General features: G+C 52.4%; 1 protein-coding gene across 1 annotated transcript; it reads left to right on the top strand.

The window, feature by feature from the left end:
* Window positions 1-1,577: 1,577 nt before the first annotated feature.
* SLC60A1 (solute carrier family 60 member 1) lies at window positions 1,578-22,975 on the top strand. The gene is made up of 10 exons (XM_076357933.1): window positions 1,578-1,861; window positions 8,467-8,665; window positions 8,801-9,040; window positions 14,767-14,935; window positions 16,693-16,808; window positions 17,878-18,051; window positions 19,928-20,075; window positions 20,769-20,839; window positions 21,039-21,159; window positions 21,842-22,975. Exons 1-10 carry the CDS (start codon window positions 1,632-1,634, stop codon window positions 21,904-21,906), a joined length of 1,533 nt encoding a protein of 510 aa, XP_076214048.1. The 5' UTR covers window positions 1,578-1,631; the 3' UTR covers window positions 21,907-22,975.
* The last annotated feature ends 400 nt before the right edge of the window (window positions 22,976-23,375 follow it).

Here is a 23,375-nt window from a genome sequence, read left to right as displayed (position 1 = left end):
GTGTGGAAGATAAGGATCTGCTGTTTCATCAAGTAACTCCAGCTCCATGCACAAGGAGATGTATGGACAAAGAGGGGCAGGAGATGGACCGTCCCTGCAGCATTTTGATGGAAAGGCCTTTATTGTCCCAATCCTTCCTCCCTCGTGCTGTTTTGTCCCCACTTATGGATGGGGAAAGAGAAGCTGAGGTAGTCTGCAGTGGTGTGGCCTTTCAAAGCCAGTTATTGCCTGGCAGGGAGAGCCTGAGGCTGTGGCTCACAGGCCTGTGCACCAGCCTCCCCCTCCTCTCCATCCTGCCGTCCAGGCTATTAAGGAAGACGGTTTATCATGTAATGATAAAACCCGATTTCCGGCCACGCTATTGACTCACTCTGTGTCAAATTGCTTCGTTCCTTTCTGGCCCTCAGTTTCCCCATCAGTAAAACAGGATAACAACATTGCTCCGTCCCTCCAGGCAGCTGAGCTGTTTCTTTGATTGCTTAATGGCTTGAGGTGCAGGTGCAGGTTCTGCCTTCAGGGCAATCAGGTTTATCACCCACCTGTTCTCTGCTGCTGCCCCCAGTCACTTTGTTCACTTTGTTGGTGGAGGAGGGCGTGATCTTGTTCTCCTTGCTCTGGGAAGACTCCAGCGGATGCCACAGACAGGGAAGAACAAGGACTCGGATGCAATTTGGATTAGCTAAACATTAAGCTATGTCCAGGTGGAAATGAGCACCTACGAACCCCGGAGCAGCATTCCTGAGGCACGGGTCACAGGACGTGTGAGTACATGTGCGGGGTCCGCTGGTACGGGAAGGGACCTGGTATGCAGGCCTGGAGCCAGCCCTCTGTCATGGCTGAGCTCCATCGATTCTGGTTTGCCTGGAAAGAGTGTTCTAAAAATTGCTAGTCTTTCCTAGCTAAAGTAGGTGAAATATTTATAAATCCATCCTCTAGAGGAGACCTTTTGTGTAAGCATCAACCGCTCCGACTTTAAAACACGCATCCCCCCCCCTCCCCAAGCCATCTTGTGCTTCTCGTCCAGAGAAGGGGCAACTTTAATTGCATTTGTCTGGAACGGTTGCACCTATTTACGGGTTTGGAGACCGCAGAGACGGTCAGCAGCAGGGAAGGGGGATTTCGGGGCTTCCATGCTTGGCTGTGCTCTCTGTTGCATCAGGCTCGCTGCTGTGGCCGTAGTTTAGTGTCATTTGTGCCGTGAGGTGTGGACCGCGCAGCGGGGTCGCGGCCGGGGGCTGCCCCACTTTCGGCAAGACGATGCGAACCCCGCGGGGATACTGGGGGGGGGGGGGGAGGCGCTCGGGCTCCTTTCGGCCCCCGGAGGGATGCGCTGGAGCGCGGCTGCCTCAGGCGGAGCGGGGTCCGCCGGGGCGGCTTCGGGGGACGGAGCGGGGCTCCGCCCCGGCCCCGCTCCGCACCGCCCCGCGTAGCCCCGGCCCCGGGAGGCGGCGGCGGCGGCCCCCGGCCCCGGAGGCGGAGCCAGCGCCCGGCGCGGCGCCGCGGGCTCCGGAGCCACATCCTGCAAAGGAGGAGCGGGGCGGCGGCGGGGCCGGGGCCGGGGCCGGGGCAGCGAGCGGGGCCGGGCGGCGCGGGAGCCGCATCGCCGTGGCCGCCCCGCGCCGCCGCCGAGGATGTGGTGGGACGAGCGGGTGTCGGCGCGGTTCCGGAGGAACCTGCAGCCCACCCTCACCTACTGGAGCGTCTTCTTCAGCTTCGGCCTCTGCATCGCCTTCCTGGGGCCCACGCTGCTGGACCTGCGCTGCCAGACCCAGAGCTCCCTCTCCCAGATCACTTGGGTCTTCTTCTCCCAGCAGTTCTGCCTCCTGCTCGGCAGCTGCCTCGGAGGGGTCTTCAAGAGGACGTAAGGCGCCTGGCGAACTCATCGCACCTCCCGCGGGTGGGCTTAGCTCTCCGCAGCCCCCCGCTTTCCTCCCGGGCCGGGGGCGGGCAGCGCCAGCCACCCCCGCACCCCCGCCCCGCGCTTCGCCCCCCTCCCGCGTTCTCCCACCGGGTTTGCGTGGCTGAGCTGGGATGCTGCGGTCCGCGTGGGAAAACCCTGCCCGAGCGGAGCGCTCCGTGCGCGTCCCGGAGGGTCCGCAGCCCTCTCGCCCGAGGGAGGGGGCTTCCCGGGAGGTGCGGGGCGGGAGCCACTCTGCGGGCTGCTGCTCTCCTCTTCTGCACGGTTTCGTACCCTGGATAGAAGCTGCCAGTTCCCCTGGAGCTCAGGACAGAGATAGCCGTAGCGTGAAGTTACAGCCAGGACTTCCTGGAGGGTGTTTTCCTTAACCTGATTGTTTATCACAAAAATATTATTGGAAGCCTGTTTTAATAACCTCGGTGTCGGAAATCGAGGCATTGTCGTGCTCCTCGGGAGTTTGGGCAAACACGAGGCGAGATGTGAGCGGTCCTCGCGGTCTTGCTGCTGCGGGGGACGAGGGCAGAGGCAGTGCCTCAGCCGTGCGGGGTGGCCGGGGACGGCAGTGGACTTCATGGGCCAGCGAGAAACCCTGGTGCAGCCGAACAGATATTTGCACTGAGCCTTCTGTCTAGGATGTGTTTCAAATAAATCATACACGAAGGCTCAACCCTAAAGATCGCCAAACGGGTTTTTGATTTGAGGCTTGATGACAGCTATGCTCTGCTGAGAATCAGCTGATTATTTACATTGTCACTAATTCTTCAGGCAGTGATGTAATGTGTCAGCTCCATGTGTGTCTCTGATATACATGTCATATATATGTATATGTTTAGCATATACATAATATACATGTTTAATATTTATATGAGAGAATTTTGCATGAATCCTTCGTTGCTTTAAAATGCCCATTTAAACACGTTTTGTTAAACTCTTGTCTTGTGAATTGTGGAGAGCGTTGGCTCCTGAAGACGGCATTAGAGCACCTGTTAAATTGCCATCCTGGTACATTGAACTGTCCCGGTCCCCCTGTCTGGACAGAGCCCAAAGGCTTCATGGAGCAGCAGGAGCTGCTCTCTGTCGGGCTGTGCCGGGAGAGGAGGTGCGAGGTGGGGTGCACGGGGATGGGGATGGCACGTGGGAACCTTGCCCTGGGTCTGACACGGATCCGAGACTGCTGGGTCAGCAGGCAGCGCCTTCGCCAGCCCCCAGTCTGCTTCGCATATGTTTGAAGGAGCAGCGAAGGAAAATGCGGAATTGTTTCCTGCTGTCAGCTTCCTACCCAGAGCTCCTGCCCTTGGCCGGCGGGTTACGCAGACCCGTTTGGGGTTTCGTGCTCAGAGACTCCCAAACTTTTAACTCTGCAGCAGCACGTTGGGGCAAAGAGCGTGTTTGTTGGTCGCTGTGGTTACAAACCAGGATGCGTTTGTGATCGCAGCCTCTTGGAGCAGCGGGCTTTTGCAAAGTGTCTGCGAGCCCCACTGAGGAGCGGCAGCCCTGACGGGCAGGAGGGCATGTTTTGGATAGTTGCAGCTTGCGAGCGTTGTGAGTTACTTGGAGCGGTGCAGCGTACAAGTGTGGGTTTGGATGAGAACATTAACCGTTCAGACTCGGAGAGCTCCTGTACTATCCCCTCTTCAGGGACGGACAGATTGAGCTGTCCTAAGGATTTCTACTTCTGGGCCATGCTGCAGGTTTATAAATCAAATTATGCTGGCTCTGGTGCTGGGCAGGGAGGAGCACTGGACAGGTCGTCTTTTCCAGTTAGGAGATGGGTAGCTGCTGGTAGAGCATCCCAAAGCGTCGCCTGCCTGCAAGCCAGCCGAGCCAAGGTCTGGCTGCAAGCTGCATTTAATTTCTAATGCCTGAGGAGCATAGACTTTGTTGCTTGCTTTCGATTGAAATATGTATTGGTCTGAGCTGTCTGCTCTGAATGATGGACTCATGAGGGAAAGCAGTGTTGTTACTGGATTCTGCGGCAGAAGTGGGTGGTGGGACCTAAATAATGGTTTGGTTCCTCTCACCAGAGAAGTTGCTGAATGCTGGGTCATAGTCTCTGCTCTCTTGGCCCAGCTGGAGTCCTGGAGCACTGGGAGGACAGAGCATAATGATGGCATCTGTCCCTTCTGTAACTCAGCACGAGCCTGGACTGCCAGAACTAGCTCCAGAATTCCCTCTCCTGCGAGATTTCAAGGAAGAAGAAAGTTTGCCATTGCAAGTTTCTCCGAGTGATGTAGAAATGCAATTGTTGCCTGCGGTGCGCTGCACTTGGAGACCCGGGTTTGCTGCGTGGTCCCTTCCCTGGCTTGTCGGGAGGCGCAAAGCCAGAGCTGTAGGAAGAGCAGCTCCCCACGTAGCTGCAAGGCGCGTTGTTTAAGCTCTCGCTCAGGTTCACAACAGGCTGCTGCTCTCTGGTAACTCATGCCTGAGGTTTGCTGGGTTGTAATTACAAGCTCTGCTTCAGGAGAATACAGTTTTTTACAGGGTGTTTGCATGAGTGGGGTTGGGGTTTAGGTGGAGTGCGTGCCCTGGCTCAAACCCCAGTGCTGCCGCGGTGTTGGTAGAGGTTCCTCGAGCAAAGACAGCCCTGGCAGCAGCTGATGCCCTTTGTAGGGAGCCCTGTGCACCTTTGCGTGAAGCACACCGAAGACTCTTGTTTTCTGGTATTACCTGGGCTAGATTTTCAGAGGTGCCTGACACGTCGTGAGACTGCAAATCCAGCCCGCAGCGTTGGGGTGGGAGTGCTGAGAGGACTTGAAACCCTGCCTAGACTCAGAAACCCAAGTTGGGAGGTGAGCTCTTTGGTAAATCCATCCCTGAGCGCCTGGCACTGCAAACTCCAGGGGTGAGCTCTGTGCACCTGCATCCCCCGCCGCTCTCCCTCTTGCTTCCCTTGCCTTCCCCTTTTCCTTTCCCATTTTGTTGGATTTTAAGCTTGCTTGTGAAGTTAAACTCACACTCCCTCTGTGCTGCTGTGCTACATGCATTTGTGACAGAAGCACCAGCGTAACTGAGAGCCCGTGCCCCAGTTTGCTTTTTTTTTTTTTTTTTCCTTCATTCACAAACTGCATTTTGGTGTCCTTCTATATTTTTCGCTTTTGCTCCCAGCGTTCGGGTCAGCCCTGAGCTAGTCCCGCTGGTGTTAGCAGAGGAGAGGAGGGGGCTGGTAGGTCTGTGGCTGTGTTGGAGCCCTGAGCAGGCTCTGCTCGAAGGAGTGATCCACAGCAGGACCTGGAGGGCTGATGAGATGGGACCCTTCTTTCATTCTTACTCCCGGTCACCTGTGCGCGTCACAGCACGTCAGCTGAGTGGATGACCCTGTTCCCTCCTTGCCCTTCAGACTCCCATCTTCTGAAGGTTTCTGTTCAAGCCTGTGGCTGGTGCAGAGGACTCTTCTCACCACAAAGGAAGGTAAAGCCTTTTGTTGCTGAGAGAGCAGAGAGCACAGTGATTCGAGCACGAGCTCCTCGGGGGAGGAGGCAATGCTCCCCAAGCCTGGCTGGTGCTTCCCGCTGGAGACAAGGGTACCTGAAGGCAGATGTGGGATAATCCATGCCCTCTTCTTCCTCCGTGTCCTCACCTCATCTCCTTAGGGCTTTGGGTTTTTAATTACCAGTTTTGCAAGTTGGAATTAGCCTGATTGTCATCTTTCTTCTTGATGTGAGGGACTTAGAAAATGCTCCCTGGGGTGGGGAAAAGCATCCTTGAAGTTGAAGAGTGCCTGCTGCAACAGGAACACCGAGGTGGGGGTTTATATACGCTCTGTGGGAAGGAGAGGGGAAGCTTTGCTGGCTGTGACTACAGGATAGCATTAGCTGCCCTAATCCTATAGAGGAGATCAACCTAAACGTTTTGGGGGGGAGCTGCAGACCTTCCCTCAAGCCTTATGACGGAGCCGGGACGTGCACTGGGTGCTCCTGAAACAGAGTCCGTGGCATTACAAGACTTGTTTCATACACTGAAGCGGAGCCTGCCCTGGGGACAGCAGCAGCTGGTGCAGAGCTGTGCTGTGCATCCACTCAGCCGGGGACCGGTTAGTGATGGGGAGGGCAGCGATGTCAGAAACCGGATCATGGCATTACAGCAGGGTGGCTTTTTAAGCCCTTTGGAGGGGTGCATTGGTTTTGCATCATCACGACACAGGGCTCAGACCCCCTCTGAAAGTCACGGGGTACCTCATTTAGGGATGCTTTCAAAGAGGTTTGTTTCTAAAGAAATCCCCCAGCTGGTTGTTCGGTGCCTCCCTGGGTGCTGAGCGGTGTCCTTCGACTACATCTTGGGGATCTGGCACGGGAGGCCAGCAATTTCTTGGTCCCCCCTAATGCCAGAGCCAGGGAAGGGGGCAGCAGGGCTGCGTGCCACCCTGGGCTGTGGGCTGCTGGTGTTTGCAGGGGGGGTGCAATTGTGTTATTAACATCTTATGGCTGGAGGCAGGAATTTTTGCTCACTGGGGAAAAGTGAGGTGATCTTTTTAATGCTTTTTAAGAACATAACATTATCTGCAATTAATGTTTAACTCTAGTAATGAACGTGCTCCCTAGCCAAGCACAAGCGGTGCTGTGGTTGTTTTGCTAGGGCTGCAGAAGAGAAGAGGCGTTTCTGGGATGTCTTGGTGTGTGTTTCCCCATCGCTCCCGGCCTCGGATTCGCCAGCTCCTGGTGCCTCTGCCTCTCTCCCTCCTGCTGGGCTCCTGCTGTACCCTGGAGAGTGCTGCCTCGTCTCTCCAGGCTTGAAGCTGCTTCTCTCTCATTAGCTAGTTGTTTTTCCTGCCGTGACTGTGCACATCTCGCTTTGCTCCCTTTTCCCCCCCCCCCCCCCAAATCCCACGCTGGCTCCCCATGTTGCTGTCAGAGGAAGATCAGTAGTTACGGCTTTACAAGGCATTGGCTCCTCCAACGTGGTCCGGCTGATGGGTGAGCGAGGCTGGGCTGGGAGATGGGAGCACACCGAGGCGCTGGTACAGCCAGGTTTGTGCCACTGGCCAGGAGAATAAAGGTGACGTGTCCTTGGCCCGTTTTTCTCCCCGGTGTTGTTGGAGTGCAGTGTAAGCAACAAGCAGGATGTGGAAGGCCAAATCACTCTGGGTTTGCAGATGAATGAGGGCCACGCAGAAACACAGTGACATGCCCAAGGCCGGGCCGTTCTGGACGAGCAGTCAGGGCAGGAGGGCTGGTAGCGTGGTGCCTGGCAGCCGCAGAGGCTCTCTGCTGCAGCTCCAGCCTGTGCCTCCTCGTAGCCTTCCCCTCCCTCTTCGGGCAGAGCGTGAAGCAGATGCGGGGCGCAGACAGCCTGCAGGAGCCAGCCGTAGGCATTTTGCTTGCTGGTTGCATGTCCATACTAGGGACATACCTGTGCATCGCCAGTCCTTTGCTGTGGGCAGACGGCTGTGCCCCACATCCCCCGGCAGCAGACCCCAATTGCTAATTAGCAACTCACTGTAGCAAGCTGCTGGCCGTTGCAATGGGCTTCTACCAGGGTTTGGGAGCCCAGGGTGGGGAGGGGACGCGCCTGTGCTACTTACTCTCTGCTGCGACTTTATAGTCCCGTCTTTCTGCTAGTTTCAGTGCTTCGCTGTCTGGTCCCTGTTTCCTTCCTTCCTTCCTGCCTTTCGACTTGGCAGCGCCGGAGCAGCGCGGTGCCAGCCTGGGCGCCGTTCTCCAGCGAGCTGGCTAGCGCCCGGCTCACACCGAGAGCAGCCTCCCCGCTCAGCCAGGAAGGCCTGCCTGCGCTGCTGCCAGACTCGAGATGTAACGCACCAGCTTTACCTCTACCACACACATCCCCTTGGGCTTCTCCGATGGACCGCGTGGGTTGGGAAGTGGCTGCCTGCACCGGGAACGGCAGCAGTGCTGCATCCCGCCCCGTCGTGCTGGGGGAAGGGACTATGCTGCCAGAACAGAGCATGGAAGGGGAACTGCAGCAGCTCCCCAGTGCTCCCTGTGAGGCAGGACAGCACGTGCAGGCAGGTCCGGGATGACACCATGATGTGGATGCCAGCAGCTCTCTCCCTGCTGGGAACTGGTATTGTCCAGCAGCTCTCCTGCCTGCTCAGCCTGCTCGTGCGATACAGCCCTGCATGAGAAATGCCCTGGAGCTGCTCAAAAGTCACGATGTGGCCTTGCCTGCATGTACCCGTATCCCTTTCCATTCCCAGATCTGCCCAGTTGACAAGGGAATGTTCTCAGGCCTTGTTCTGCCTTGAAATGTGCAGAACACGGGTTTGAAGGGATGGTTACTCTTCTCCACGAAAGCTGGGTGGAAGATCTGCCTCTTCAAGGCATCACCCCCCACGCAGGAGATGGCAGTGCCCTAGGCTGGCTATGGCTGTGACGTGGAGGCATGGGGGTGCAGGGTGTGTAGCATCTCCCTTGCCTTGTCAGAAGAGCACGTGCTGGAGCTGCATCAGTTGGAGCTACAGCCTGTGGGTGCATCTCCTGCTAATACCTATGCCACTGACTGACCCGGGGCTGAAAACGGGAGGCAGGGCTGTGTTGTGGATGCTGCTCTCATGGTAGTAATTCTGTCCTGTCTTTCCTCTTTCCCTGTCTCAGGTTGGCTCAGTCCTTGTTTGCACTCTTTGCCTCGTCACTGGCAATCTCCTTGGTCTTTGCCATCATCCCTCTGTGCCACAATGTGGTGGTCCTGGCTGTGGTCATGGCTGTGGCGGGACTGGCCATGGGTTGCATCGACACCATCTCCAACATGCAGCTGGTGAAGATCTACCAGAAGGACTCGGCCATCTTCCTGCAGGTGAGCATGGAGCCCATGTCTCCCCTCTAGCTGTGCTTCCTCCTCTGAGGAAGAGGAGTGAGGGGCTCGGCCAGCCTCCCCTCAGAGAAGAGCAGTAAACCCCCCTGCTCTACCTGCGTGTCTCATCTCTTGCAGGCCCTTCATTTCTTCGTGGGCTTTGGAGCGCTGCTAAGCCCACTGATAGCTGACCCCTTCCTCTCGGACACCAACTGCATCCTCTCAAACTCCACGGCCAATGCCTCCAGCAACCTCCCTCACATCCGCAAGTCCCTGGTCCCGCACCATCCAGGCAACCTGTCTCATTACGACCTGCCGATGAAAGGCATGGTGGTCACACGCGTCTCCTACGCCTTCTGGATCATGGCGCTCATCAATGTAAGTGCTGCAGCCGGAGCGGTCCAAGCTGTTGCTGGGGACATCTTAGCTTCTCGGCTTTGCAGGTGGCTGGGGTGTTTGGGGGGGTGTTGGCACCTGTTAGGTGGTCCCAGTGGCGGAAGGAGGCGTGAGGATGGTTGTGCTGGTCCACAGCAAAGGTTCGTTTTTTGCCAAGTGCCCGGTTTCCCAGCCAGGAGCAGGTGCCTGGGGCAGGAGGGCAGGACTCTGCGAAGCTGAACCAGTGGGGACTGCGCCATCAGATGTGATAGGGTCGATGAACCGTCCTGCGGGATTTGTCTGATCTCTCTGGGAGCAGGTTGTACCTCCAGCATCACCCTGGGCAGGAGTTATACCAGTTAACTACACTCAGAGCTGCAAGGTCTTCCTCCGTGGTCGGTCTGGGGAGGAGCTTGGTGACATGGGGATGGCTTGGCGGGAGGGTGATTTGCAGCATCTTTATTCATGGGAAAGTGCCCATCGATGAACTGAGTTACTGGGGCTGAAAGCTTGATTGGGGCGTCTCTGCCTATTTGTTAACGTTTCCCTGGTGATTGGCAGCAGATGTAAAAGCCCTGTGGCCCTTCCCTTGTGAGAGAGATGGCATTTAGTGCCTGTCCTCTTTCTCTGCCCTGCTCAGTCCCAAAGCTGATCTCCAGCAAGGTGCTCTCACCTGCAGGCTGTGGGCTCTCTTTGAAATGTAGCCCTATTCCTTACCCCCCAGTTAATACCCGAATACCAGCTTGGCTAAATACAGCTGGTCCCTTGCACAGCCTCGCAGGGCTGTGGCCATCGTCGCGCCCGTCCCTCTGCAGCAGAGCTAGCTAAGCTGCCACTGTCATTTCCCTGGTGGCGGGAGCCCTGCGAGCGTGTGTGTAACTGTCTGTGTAGATTTGGAGTGATAAGAGTGGAGCGCGTTGTTGCAGCGAGCATCGGCCCTGTCGAGTGGTGCTGTTGGTGCTGGGATTGATGCCGAGGGCAGCTCTGCTTTTGAGTGCCTGTAGGGTGCCCGGTTATGCTGCGTGCCTGGGAATTCCTGCTGGCAGGGGTCTCGGGGTCCCCTCTGTGACCAGACCAGGCCTGTGTAGCCCTTGCCATAAGGTGCTCTGGTGTCTGTTTATGATGAGCGTGCCAGGGCAGGGACCGCCAAGCTGGTGCCCATTTCACTCACCTGGAGACGACCTGTAGTAGAAATGAGGGGTGATCCTGCCAGAAGGACCTCTCCCTGCCTGTCTGCCCTGCAGCCCCGGTACCTGCCCTGTGCAAGTTTAGCCGTTGCCCTTCTGCCAAAATATAAGGGTGCGATGGTGGTCCTTCTCCCTGTCCCGGGCCAACGAGCAGCCCTTCATCTTCCACCACTCCACCTGCGCTAGGCAAAGGGACCATGTTTCTTTGTGCTCTTGGTCTTCCCATTTGCTGAATAACTAAAACATACCCCAGTGAACCTAATCCAGGGACTTTCATTAGACCGAGGCCCGCACAGCTCGCTGATGCGAGGAGAAGAACAGGCAACCAAAATAGCTGGGCAGGTGCTGTAATGAGTTTCTTTGCAAAAGCACCAAAAAGAATGCTCTCTGCCTAGGAGAAGCCAGCTTTAATTACCTCTGACTCTGCGCATGCCATGGGAAATGTGCTTTTAATTACACCGGAGCGTTATCTATTTTGCCAGTCAATCCCCAGCAAACTAATTTAGTTCTGAAGGCAGCGTTTAATATCTGCTTTGAATACGACGATGTGTCTGATACCTGGAGCACTGATGGGAGGGTGGTTGCCAGACCCCTCTCTGTTCCTAGCGGTGTCCCATGGACATTTTGGGATCCCCATTACGGCAGGGAGTTCTGGGGTGCTGGGAGACTGATGGTGTTTTGGGGATGAGGGTTAGGTAACAAACATAAGAGGAGCGGGGAGTCGGACGTATGCCGCACACACAGCTCTTGAGCGTGGTGTCCCCTTGCCAAAGCCGAGCTGTTATTGTCTTTCCCAAACCCTCGCTGAGGGAGCTGACTTGATTCCTTGTTTAAACTAAATTACCCAACCCACTGGCTGGAGATACTGAGAGCAGCCCAGCTCCAAAACTGCTGACCCTTCTTTAAGGTGTCAACGTCAGAGAAAGATGATGGTAATTGGTATTTAAAGCCCCAGGGAAGTGGATGGAATGAGTAAGCTATAGAAATGGAAACCAGGACCAGCAGCTTCGTTATAAAATGGTCAAAAACACAATCCCATCCCAGTTTTCGCAGGGCTGTGTGTATTCTGACAAGACACAAGCTGAAATGATTCATTTCAATTTCTTGCTTTGTTTAAAGTGGAAATGTCTCAATTTGACTTTGGCATAAATGCAATGTGTAAAGCTGACAGAATAGTTGTTTCGATGTTATTGAAGCAAAATGTTTTTGCTTTAGTAGAATTAAGTGGTTCAACATTATCAAAATGAAGTGCTTGGATGACTCCCAGCCAAAATTTTTCATTCTAAGAGAAAATTTTGGCTTTTCGTCCAGATTTGGAACAAAAACATATTTTAAAATTCAGTTTCCCACAGAACGGAAATTTCATCATCCAGCCCGTTCCAAGGGGCTGGAAATCAGGAAAATGTTCCTCCGAGAGGGATGTGTTTATCCGGAAGGTGGTTTCCCAGGGGAAGCGCGGGACACTCCATTGTGCTTAGGTTGCTTAAAAGTAGCCTGGATGCAATAGCAGGGAACAGTCCCGTGCTCCTGGGGGGAGAGACCGAAATAGAAACTGGAGGGAAGGAGCCTGGATTATACCCACGCTTAACTGCGTGATGCAGCAACTTGTTGAGTTTATAATAAATAGTTAAAAGCTGCCAGGGGGAGGGGAACATCCCCAGCGATTCGGCGAGCAGAGCCGGAGCGCCGGGTCCAGGCAGCGGGGCTCTTGCTGCCCGCTTTGCACTTCAGCCCGTGCAGGCTCCCAGCGGGGTGCTCAGACACCCCTCTCCCCCCCCAAAAAAAAAGGAAAGCCTTCCACCGAAAAAGGCGAAGCAGAGTTGCCCTGGGAAGAAAAGCCCATGAGCAAATGGCCATCGCGCCACAATCTCTGCCTGCTCAAGAGGGAGGGCTGGTCAGAGATGGGGACTGGAGGTGTCCGGCTTGGTGTGGTTGGGGACGGTGCAGGGCACCGTCGACTCTGCGGGGCAGGGCGGTGCTTTGAGGACCAGCGTCCTTATTTTAGGGGCTGCGGCTCATCTCTGGTTCTCGCTGTTTGGGCTCCCTGCAGGGTGGGAAGGCTCTGATAGCTCTCTGCCTCGTGCCAGTGGCCCAGGCAGCCGATGTGTCGGCCCCAAGAAACCTGGAGCTGCTGTAAGAGCTGAGCAGCAAGATCCTGTCATAAGCAGGGTGGCCCTGCCCCTGTGTGTCTTGGCACGTGTCCTGGCTCCAGGGGCCAGCGAGGCTCATCATCATCATCCGACCTCTCCAGTTGGGGCACGTGGGAACTGCGGACGGGGAGAGGGGCTCAGCGCCCGCCCAGCAGCTCGTGGTGGTGGCCGTGCTCGAGCACGGTGGACAGTCCTCGAGCTATCCTTGTCCTGTGGTCGGGGTAGGCTGCTCCTCCAGGATGCATTTGTCCCTTTGCTTGGTGAAACATGCCCTGGCAAGGCTCTGGTGTTCGGCTCCATTTGCTCCTCTCCATCTGCCCGTGTAATAACTGAACTGCTTTTGTGGATGCTCCGTCCCTTGAACACACCCCGGATTTATGGCCGGCCCCTCCTGTGGGCCAGGTGGCCGCAGGTGACCGTCCCCAAGGCGATTTGCCAGCCGGTGTGCAGGAGACAGGGCTGGCTCAGGATGGAGCCCTGGGAACCTGCTTTCTCTTGAGCTTGATCCTTTGCTTTTCCCCACTTTCCTGAGCTTGCCTTGGTGCGGTGGCACTCCACGGGCGAGGGTGTGCTTGACTGCGGGTGAGTCTATGGCTTCTGGGCATTTCCTACCAGAAACGGCCAGCGCTGGCGAGCAGCTCATGGCTGATGGGGTCAGAGCACTCGTACATACACTCAAAGCACTGCCAGCCTCAGGATGGTGCAGTCTGGATAAAGCGAAAGGGACCTGCTTGCTTTGGAGATGAGGATCTGAGGAGCAGGGACATGCCTACCGTTTAACTGGGAATCAGGAGAGTCCAGAGCTGGGGCCCTCTTTCTGCGTAGGCACTGAGTGCTCCTTAAGGCTGGAAGTGCCCAGAGACGTTATCTGTACGGCCAGTCCCTCTGTGTGGGTTTTGTTTTTTTTTTTTTTTGCAAAATCTGCAATTTAGAAGAATAAAATCTGGTCCTGACCTCCGGAAGGATTAGAACTATCAAGCAAATGCGTTTTTCTTCCATGGGACTGAACTAACTGTTCCTATTCCCATTGTTCCCAGAACAATGAAGTCCTCATAAATTAATTCAGGCAAGAGAGGCGGCGGGGGGGGAATTCTCCATACATTTAAATTGTGCCACGAGCCAACAAAAGGCAGGAAATTTGGAGCTAGAGCTCACACTTGCTCACAGACATGTAGAAAACAAGCGTTCGGCGGCTGGAGAGCGAGCTGTCACTTAGGATTTCCTGGCTTTCTCCCCCAGTTTGTTGCAGAACAAACACCACTTGGTTGCGGCGGGAGGAGAAGGGAGGGCTGGCGAGGGGCAGACCCAGCTTCATTTGCTTCCCTCTGTTTTCTCTCCAAAAAAAAAGAGCAAGTCCCTCTGGGCTTGGAGGCACCACCGAGTCGTGGGTGTGCGCAGGGAGTAGACTCGTCCCCAGGCACGTGGCAGTGAGGGAGCACGGTGCCGGGGGGCCTGACGCTGCGGCTGCCGCGTGATGGATCCGGTGGGCAGGTACGAGCCCACGGTCCCTGTGTGCATTAGCACCAGGCAGAAAGCCCTGACTGCGGGGAACGGTGGTGGTGGGACTGTCGTGTGCTGGGAGCCTGCGCAGCAGCCAGTGCAGCCGCATCCCTGGAGGTGCGGGGGGTCTCTAGGGCGGCGACAGCCGAGAGGGCAACGGCTGGAGGCTCGCTGCTCTTCAGTCCCAGGTCCCTCAGCAGAGGCTGTACTGAGGGGCTGTTTGAAGCGGCTCGGCTGTAGCGGTGCTGTCGTCGTTGGCCTGGGAACCACGAGCTCATCTCTTACGAGATGCTGAGCAACCTCTGCTAATGGCTGGAGATGGGCAAAGCAGGTCTTGGAGCAGCTTGCTCTTCCCTCACAAAGAATTTCAGCCACAGGAGGGTCTCCCATTAAAACTGTTCTGCTCTCCACAGGCAAAAGCTACTTTATTATTTTATTCTTTGGGCAGAAGTGGCCAAATGCTTGGAAACCAGAACATTTTGGTTTTGAAGGGCTGGTACGGTTCTTCATGAGGTTTGTATTTAGGTGCCTTCTGTTCCAGTGTCCCTGTCCCCCATCCCAGGTGAGTGGTCCCCAGCCCACCTGACATCCCACAGGGACTGGCAGGGGATGCCCCAGCCGTGCTCCAGGTAGGGAGTCTTTGCTCTCAAATTGGGTTTTTTTTTTTTTCTTTTCCCCCCCTCCCTGCTAGCTCCCCTAACAAGCCTCCGTCCCTCCTGCAGTGGCTCCTTACCCCATTGCCAGCCTCTGTCCTTGCTCTTGGAGGTCAATTCAGGCACATCCATTGCAGATGCTGAGTGCAGCTTCCTAAAAGGCTGTTGCGACTGGGGAACTGGACTGTATTTTGTGCGAGGCTTGTCATGCTTACCTGCCCCTCTCTGTTCCTCCCCAGCTGCCGGTCCCCATCGCGGTGTTTTTCTTGCTCTACAAGGAGCGGATGGTGCCGTGCTTCAACAGCAGCAGCCGCCCGCTGCTGTCGGCCGACGAGCTGGCGATGGAAACGCGGCCCACGGAGAAGGACGATCTCTCCGCCGCTGTGCAGAGACCCCACGCAGCAGGAGGTGAGCTGGAGGCACCTCTCTTACGGGTTTGGAGGAACGGGGGGTGAGCAGGGGGAGAAAAAGCCGTATTTCTGAGTGTCTCTGTTGAGTGTCTCTGTTGAGTTTAACAAGTGAGATCCATCGCTATTGTCTAAGGAGGAGACTTACCAAAACATACACATGAATGTAATCCAGAAGTACCCAAACAATCCAAACAGACAATTTGGTGCCCAATTGCCCTTGAATTAGATGGGATCGTAACCCCTGAACGGAGATGAGTATCCTGCCGTTGGGACTCCGGGCTGCTTTTCTCCAAGCTGTCCTAAAACTAAACCTGGGCTCCCAGGTCGTTTAAGCACACGTGAAAGTTGTGCCCCTTTGCTTCCTTCTGGTTTTCAGTCAGGTTTTGAGCTGGCTCCGCTGACTGTTCAGTTTAAAAGCGGTCATCATGCTGCAGAATGCTGATTTTTTTTTTTTATATATATTTTTTTTTTAATAAATCTGAAAGAAATAAGGACAGCGCCCTTGTTTGAGGGGAAAAGTTAAGCTCCAGCAATAGTTTGCTCTTGAACTTGTGACTACACCCTGTTTTGGGGACAATAGTAACATTGTTTTTTGCTACCCAAGAGAAACATATCAAAGTAAATTCTTCAGCTAAAGAGTGAATCTCAGAAGTAATCGTATTTCAGGGTTATCACAGGAGCATTTAGTGTTATTACAGAAGAGGTGGCTTTACCTGAACAATAAAAGGAAATTTTAGGGAATACTTGAAGGTGGAGGCAGTTAGAGATGTGGTGAGGTGCTGCAGGGAAGGATCATAGGTGTCCCTAACAGAGTGGGTTCTCTGGTGTCTGATAAGGTTGTGCTCATCTGATAGCATTTCCCTTAGCTGAGGCACTGACGGTTTCTTTCCTCAGCCCAGCTGCCCATTTTCATACAACCCATTGGAGCTTCATGGTCTTCAGATCTCCGTCTTCCTCTTAAATGCAGTTGAGATTAATCCCTAGAGAAGCAGGAAGGCTGTATGCTGACTGCTGTGATCTTTGACAGACACGTCTGTGCTGGCGAAATCCCTCCTTCCCTATAGAAGTAGTGAGAATTTCATCTTTGCCATGCAGGAGCAACTGTCTCACCTGCACAGGACTCCAGGTGCTGTTACCTTAACACCAGCCCTTTGCACGTCCCAGAGTGGTGTGATACGAGCACGAGGACGGGAGAGTCGGGAATTCCTGGGGTCCTGACCCCCAGCTTTGGCAGGCCGTGGCTCCCAGTGTTCTATTCAGAGGAGGCGAGACTAGCTGCGTGTTTATCGCTCTTTCCCAAAGTTGGCTTCTTTGGTTAAATATCATTTATCTGAGGAATGTGAGCTATCCTGGGCAGGACTCTCCTGTGTGGTGGTACCGAGGACGAGGGGCTCTGAGCACGAGTGCTGTGGTCGAATGGGCTTGACCGTAAGAGGGGGGCCAGCAGTGCGGAGCTCCTAAATGGGAAGAGGAGCACAAGCAGCTACAGTTAGAGAAGTAGCAAGTATCCTGGAGAGCTAGGATCCCCGTCTGTGGACAGCAGCCCATAAGCATACCCGTCTTCCTTCTGAAAGTTTAGAGGTAGGTAAAGAAAGAGGTTGTGCCAGCAGAGGTTAGCAGTGCTCCACGTTGTTCACGGTCCTCTACGAATCTGACGTGCAGCTGAGCGCAAAACAAATCCCCATTGCGGGCTGGCAACCACCCAGCCCCAGGGGGACGTTCCAGCTAAGTTTGCTTTGCATTGTTTTTCACCAGGTCATGATGACTTATTTAGCTGCTGCCAAAGCAAAAACTTCAGAGGGGCTTCTTACACCTACTTCGCAGTCCACATCACTGGGGCTCTTGTTCTCTTCATGACTGATGGGATTGTGGTGAGTTCAGCTGATAGAGGGATCTTGTCTGAGCAAAGCTATACGGCTTTCTTCCTTCCAAATCACTTGTAACAGCCCAAACCCAGCCCATGTCCTCTGCCTGCAGTGGGCTGGACCTGAGGGTCTGCCGGTGCAGCGGTCTGGTTCCCCAGGTAGTTCATTCAAAGCTAATTATAGTCAGGCTGATACGTGCCCTGCTTCTTGGGAGGGTTTTGTGGCTTCTCCTAGGCTCTGTGTTGTTGCAGCTAGAGTGCTACGGCTACTAACCTGGCCAGTTTAGAGCTAGAGCTGTGATGTTGTCTACTTGTACGCAGTGGAGGTCTCTTCTCACTTCAGCCAAGAGGCAAGAACAGCTTCATTTTATTTCGTAAGAAATGGTGGCTCTTTGTTTGATGGGTCCCCTGAGCCCTCAAAATCCAAGATGAGAGCATGCGGGGATGGTGCAGTCTCGCTGTAGTGGCCTAGCGGCACGTCCCTGGCCGGCGCAGTCACACGGGGTTCGCCGTGTGTAGCGCTTCTGTCCGGGCGAGGAAGGCTCGCAAGTTGCTGTTCTTTTTCTTTCAACAGTTTTGTCTCAGTCCCCTCATGGTAAAATACTGCTGGGTCTTACTAGGGCATTAAATAGGGTCCTGAAAGATGAGCGGGGTTACACAAAGCAGCTGTCGGATACAGGAACTTTCCAGGGCCTCCATCTTCAAGGATGATCAACTCTGGGTTCTTAATGTGATATGGTATAAGAGTATGCAATTCCAAAAGGACAAGCCAGTCCCTAGGGAGGAGAGCATCTCTACAGATAGGAGCCTAGCATGCATTTTACCTAGTAATGCTGTTAAGCTCTCCTAAAAGGGCAAGACACTTAAGTAAGTCCTGTGTTCTAATTCTGGTGGAAGCCTGTCTCCAGCTGCAAACCCTTGGGAACAAAGTTCACTGAGATTTGGTAACAAATCCGTAAGTGGGCTCTCCAGCACTGTCACGATATTGTGACTGTTTGAGGGACAGGTTGAAGTTAAAGTTGCAAAGCCTGTAAGTCGTCACATCGATGTGACACGCTGTTTTGTCTTCCCCGCAGGGAGAGTACTCGGGCTTCATTTACAGCTATGCGGTGGAAGAGCCTCTCTCCGTAGTACATAAAGTGGCCGGCTACCTGCCCAGCCTCTTCTGGGGATTCATCACCCTGGGCAGGCTCATCTCCATCCCTGTGTCCTACCGAATGAAGCCGGCAACTATGGTCTTCATCAATGTGGTAAGGCTGTTTCTATTGTGTTTTTCTTCCGCTTGCCTCCAAGATGTTGTCTAGTTTTGGGTTGGATGTGCAGGACTGGGAGATCTGCACCAGGCCTTTCTCTGCATCGCTGTCTCTGCGTGTTTGCAGCTGACTCCGGTGCACGAGGAAGCTAAGACTTACAACTCGATGCACCGCTTTTCGGAGCTTGCTTCTCGGTTAATCTAACCTTAGATGTGTGAAAGCCCCTAGTAAAGTGTCTGCCAACTTTATTTACTTTGCACGCTGTCTTCTCTGGCATCTACAGGGACATTAATGCCCGTGTCAGCCATGGGAAAGGGAAGGCAGATAGTTCAGTAAATTCTCTGCTTAGACTGTAGCAGCTGTCAAAGAAACCAATGTGCTGTGAGGTTGCTTTGATTAATAAAACACATTCTCTTGAAGAAAGGGGAAGGAGTCCTTTAAGGCTATGTAAGAAAGATGCATGTAAGGATGTGACAGACAACAGGGAGGGAGTTGTTCCCATTTACACTTCTTACAAAAAAAAGAAGAAAAGAAACAAGTGAGAAGGCAGTTAATTTACAATTTATTTAAACCAGAAGTTATTTTGGTAGCAAGTTTCACACTTAATGTTGCGAGGCCAAGAATATATAACAGGGTGGTGGGAAAACAGGAGTGACAGTTCACATTGGGACGTCTTGAAGATTTAGGCCAATGTCTTTTGCAGACAGGAGGCAGGTGAGGCAGCCTGCTCAGCACCTTGCTGCTGTCACTTTAAAAACGGAACGTGGATACCAATAGCTACAGCCAAATGAAATGCAATTATTTTAAAAATGAGTGTAATCTCCTACTTTGGCACGTAGTCACTACTTACATGGGAGCAGGGAAAGCTCAGCGTCAGCGGATCTGTCTCAGGTATCATCTGATACGAACAGTCCCGTGCATCTCCTTGATGCATACTACTGGCTTAATCACTTGTCTGAACTGCACGATTGCTCTATTAACAAACCTGAGGACAGGACGACTTTAGCTGCTGATGATATTTGGAGAGAAGAGGGAATAGCCTCCAGCCTTGAATGGAAGCCTTCTCGCTTCCCCTTAAAGGCAGTGGTAGTAGTATCATCCACAAACACAAATTCATTTGACTAACATCGACCCCTTGTGCGATGCTTGCTCGTTGGTAGTGCTGTATGTAGTAAGATACCCCAGCTCTTGGCAGTCACTTCAGCATTATAGCAAACTGCAGTTTGAATTCAGTCCCTTTAGAATCCAAATTGCTCTCGTGCACATGCACACGCCCATAATCAGGGCCTAAACAATTAAGAAAAAGTAACTTGCGTTGGTATTGCAGAGCTCCCTCTGCTGACCCTCTGTGCCATGGCTAACTTAGTGCATCTTGGATGTTTTTGCTATTGCTTGTACACTACAGCAAGCCAGAGGTGAGGGCAAGCTTGTTTAAATCTAGTTGGCTCTTCGGCTTTACTGCTGTGACTGGTTTCTGAGCGGTTATTGACTGAGTTAATTCTTTAACGTGCTGCATAAGACTTATTAGTGATTGAGACATGTAAATATTATGGAAGTAGCAGTACTATTGTATTAAAGCTGCAGAGAAAAAGTATTTTTTCAGATACGATCTTAAGTCTCCACCTAATGAAGCCGAGACAGATGAACTGTATATAGTCACTTGAAGTCCTGTTATAAAAAGTACCAAGTCCTTTACTGTAAAGGTAGATGGATTTTATTTGGCTACTTACTTCACTTTTTCAGAGACTGTGATCATTTTTCAGTATAGTTTATTTTCTTCTCCAAACTATTTTCTACAAAAAGAAAAAAAAATCTAGAGCCTATTGCAACTCAGCATTTACCTTCCTCCTGACTCCGTGTGTGTTGTTCACAGGTTGGAGTCCTGATAACCTTCCTCCTGCTCCTGATTTTCTCCTACAGCGTTGTCTTCTTGTTCGTGGGGACGGCATCTCTGGGTCTGTTTCTCAGCAGCACTTTCCCCAGCATGCTTGCCTACACTGAGGACATCCTGCAGTACAAAGGTGAGCGGGGATTCGGGCACGCCTGGCAGACTTTGAAAGCAGGTGGGTGTTCAAGGCTAGAGCTCAGATGCCATCACACCTAGCAACGCCTTCCCTCTTCAGGGATGCCTAGGAGGCCTGGAAGAAAGATCTGCTTCTGAATGCAGTGTTTATTCAAGCTTGTAGTCAGAAAACCAGACTGCACAAATCCCGGCTTCATTGTACTAATAACTTCTCCAGGCAGGGATTCAGACTGGTTCTTAGTTTCCTGTAGCTTTAGGGCTCTCGGGGACTGACAAAAGAACGTCTGCTTTAGAGGCTTACAGGGAGCTAGTTTTGAAAACTTCATCCAGATTATCAGTGAACTGAAACTCCTAGAGTTTGGCAGAGACCTCCTGTAAGAGCTGGCCAACCTCCGTCTCTGGGGCAGTGATACAGAAGAATGAAAATCCTTCCAGCAAGAAGCAACATCACCTCTGCCAACAGAGACAAGTGACAGAACAGGAGATGGGGTTTTTTTGGCTTAAACTTTTACCTTTCTGTACTACCACAGATTAGAAGAGGCATTCTCAACCCTAGATGGGAACATACATTAAGTATTTTTAAATCTGGTACGGAGAGACCCATGAAAGAGCAGTTTAAAGAGGCTACAGGCTGATCCTGCTGGCTGCTTCACCTGTTCCTGCCAACACCGCTTGCACTATTTCTTTGCAGGCTGTGCCACAACCGTGTTAGTGACTGGAGCTGGAATTGGAGAGATGGTACTACAGTTACTGGTGGGATCGGTAAGTGGAGACAAGGCATGCCAAAAACTGACTGGAACTTTTAAGTAGAAATCTTAGTCCTGGTTTTGGACGGCTGCTGGGAAAAAGCAGTGCGTTACCCTTGAGCTATCAAACAGTAAAGCTCTTACTGAATGTTAATTAGGTATTTGAGTGCTATGATGACATGTCTGTTCCCTTTTTTTTTCCCCTCCAATTGCAGATTATACACGATCAGGGCAGCTACAGTTTCCTGGTCTGTGGGATGATCTTTGGAGGCTTGGCCTTTACCTTCTACGCTTTCCTCTTGTTTTTCCACAGGATGTACCCCAAGCCCTCATCAGGTAAGAAAGCACCAGCGCTCAGCCCTGCTTTATAATGAGAGGAAGAGTGGCATATGCATCAATACATAACCAGGGTGCAGCACTTCAGCAAAATGCAAGGAAATGTTTATTTTACTGCTGCTTCCTGTCCCCTCTTCCTGCTTTGACTTGCCCACAAAGCCTTGGCAGCCACAGCTCAGGGTTTGCTTTCTTTTCTGTTGGAGAAGCAAGGGAAAAAGTAGGAATGGTCTGTGGATCGCGCATAGGAGGCTAGCTGTGAAAGCGCTACCGTGCTGCTGCAGAGCTAGCAGGACTAAGTCCGGCTAGCGCAGACTACACAAGCTTCCCTACGCTGTTCCCTGGCTAAAATCCAGGGAACAAGTGGGTCTGCCATCCAAAGGCAGCTGTCAGGCTCTTGAGAAAAGCCTCACTGATGAAGGATTTCTCTTACGTGTTGCCCCGGTCTGTATACGCTATTTGCTTTTATAAGCACCTTTTGTAAAAGGAGCACGGCATGACAGGCCAAAAAACTTGTCCAGGTGACTGGAAATGGAGGCGCTTCCTCCATGACCAGCGAAGTAAACAAGCTAGTGCGGTGGGTGATAGGATAGCAACATCCACGTTTGGGAGAGCTCGTGCACGTTCCCTTAAAGCTCAACAGAACTGGTATGTTTAGATGAAGTATCTAATGTTGGTTTTGCAGATATGGATGATGCCTCACCTGACAAACCAGCAGTAATGGATGACACTGGACAGTATCAGCGCTAAAGAAGTGGCCAAGCCCTAGACAAGCAATAAAACAACACACAATTAAGCATTACTATTAAGGATGATTTCTCATTTAATGACTGAATCATGCAAGTTTTCTGCAATCAAAAGCACATTAGATTGGGTAAGTCAGAATCAAGAAAACATCCTAAAACACTGCGTCAAGCCAAGCACAAGTTGCCCACGCCACATGTACCAAAAAGACGACTCTAAGCGTCAGACTGCCCCTGTATCCGGAAGGCTACGGTGTGTGGCAGGGATGACGGGAGAACAGTTACTCCTGCAAATGAACTTTCTTCCCAATTCAGGGTGGAGGGTGGGAAGGAAGAAGTTTTCTCTGTTCCATATGTAAGACTGACTGTCTCCTGGCTTAGTCATTGAACTTAACAGATTTTTCTTTTGGCCTGTAAAGTATAGAAGCCCCTACAATTTACAGCACGATACTGGATTTGAATTCATTTTTGTGCAACACTGACTCACGTGTACGTCACCTCCACGTATACGTCCAAAGGGGAAAAATTACACAATTGGTAGACCCCACCAAGTGCACAGTGGTAGCGGGACCTATCTGTATTTGCACAGTTGATTCTTGTGTATCACACAGTATCAGACATGTTCACTAAGACAGTGTCTTATTCAGCATGCTAGGGCCTCTTGATTATTAGCTTTTTTTTTTTTTAGTCAAGAATGAGTTGTGATGGTTTGTTTTGCTTTAAGTCACTAGTTTAGCTGCTACAGTTGCAGTGTCTTTTAGGGTGGTTTTATTTCTAGCTTCCAGTTGAAGCTTAAACAGAGGTATTTGGGAGCCAGCCTCCAGCTGCTTAATCTGTGCAATACTTACTTATTATAACAGGTGCCTTCTGTAAGGTACTCTTATAACCCACGCATGACCTAGTACAAGCTACGAAGAAAGGACTGGCTTTAGAAGAATGTAAAGCTACATACATCTATTTCTTCAGTGAGTGATTGGACACTTACTTTTTGCTTTAACTGCTGTATGTGGATGTACATATGTACGTGTGTATATAAAGCAGTGTTTAATTAAAGGTGATCGATTGCTAGATTCTCAGCATGACTGGACTCGGGTAACTTAAGCTGTTTCTGGCCAAGACTATCAGCTACTGCCTTCACCAGTTCTGGCTTTCAAGCTCAGACTGAATCTGACAGCTGTTTAAGTTAAATTGTTTTTAGCATTTCTATTTTTCCAAGCAGTAGATCTGTCTTACCTTCCATAAAATATCTTCACAAGTTCCCACAGGTGGTTCCATAGAAAAAACTCCCCAAAAGAGTAGACTTGTTGAATTGAGGGCACATCAGGCCAATGCAGGAAGGAGGTAAGTGCAGTTGAATCCTGGGCTTAACTCATCCCCGGACTTCAGGAGCCCTCCTGCCTCACGTCCCGTGCAGTATGTGCTGTAGTTCTCCTCTAGCACCGCAGGATGCCACTGTTACTCTCCTTGAGATACCCA

This window comes from Aptenodytes patagonicus, chromosome 22, assembly GCF_965638725.1.
Source record: "Aptenodytes patagonicus chromosome 22, bAptPat1.pri.cur, whole genome shotgun sequence".
Classification (NCBI taxonomy): Eukaryota; Metazoa; Chordata; class Aves; order Sphenisciformes; family Spheniscidae; genus Aptenodytes; species Aptenodytes patagonicus.
Note: the sequence above shows the minus strand (reverse complement) of the source record. Positions and strands in the feature narration are given on the sequence as shown.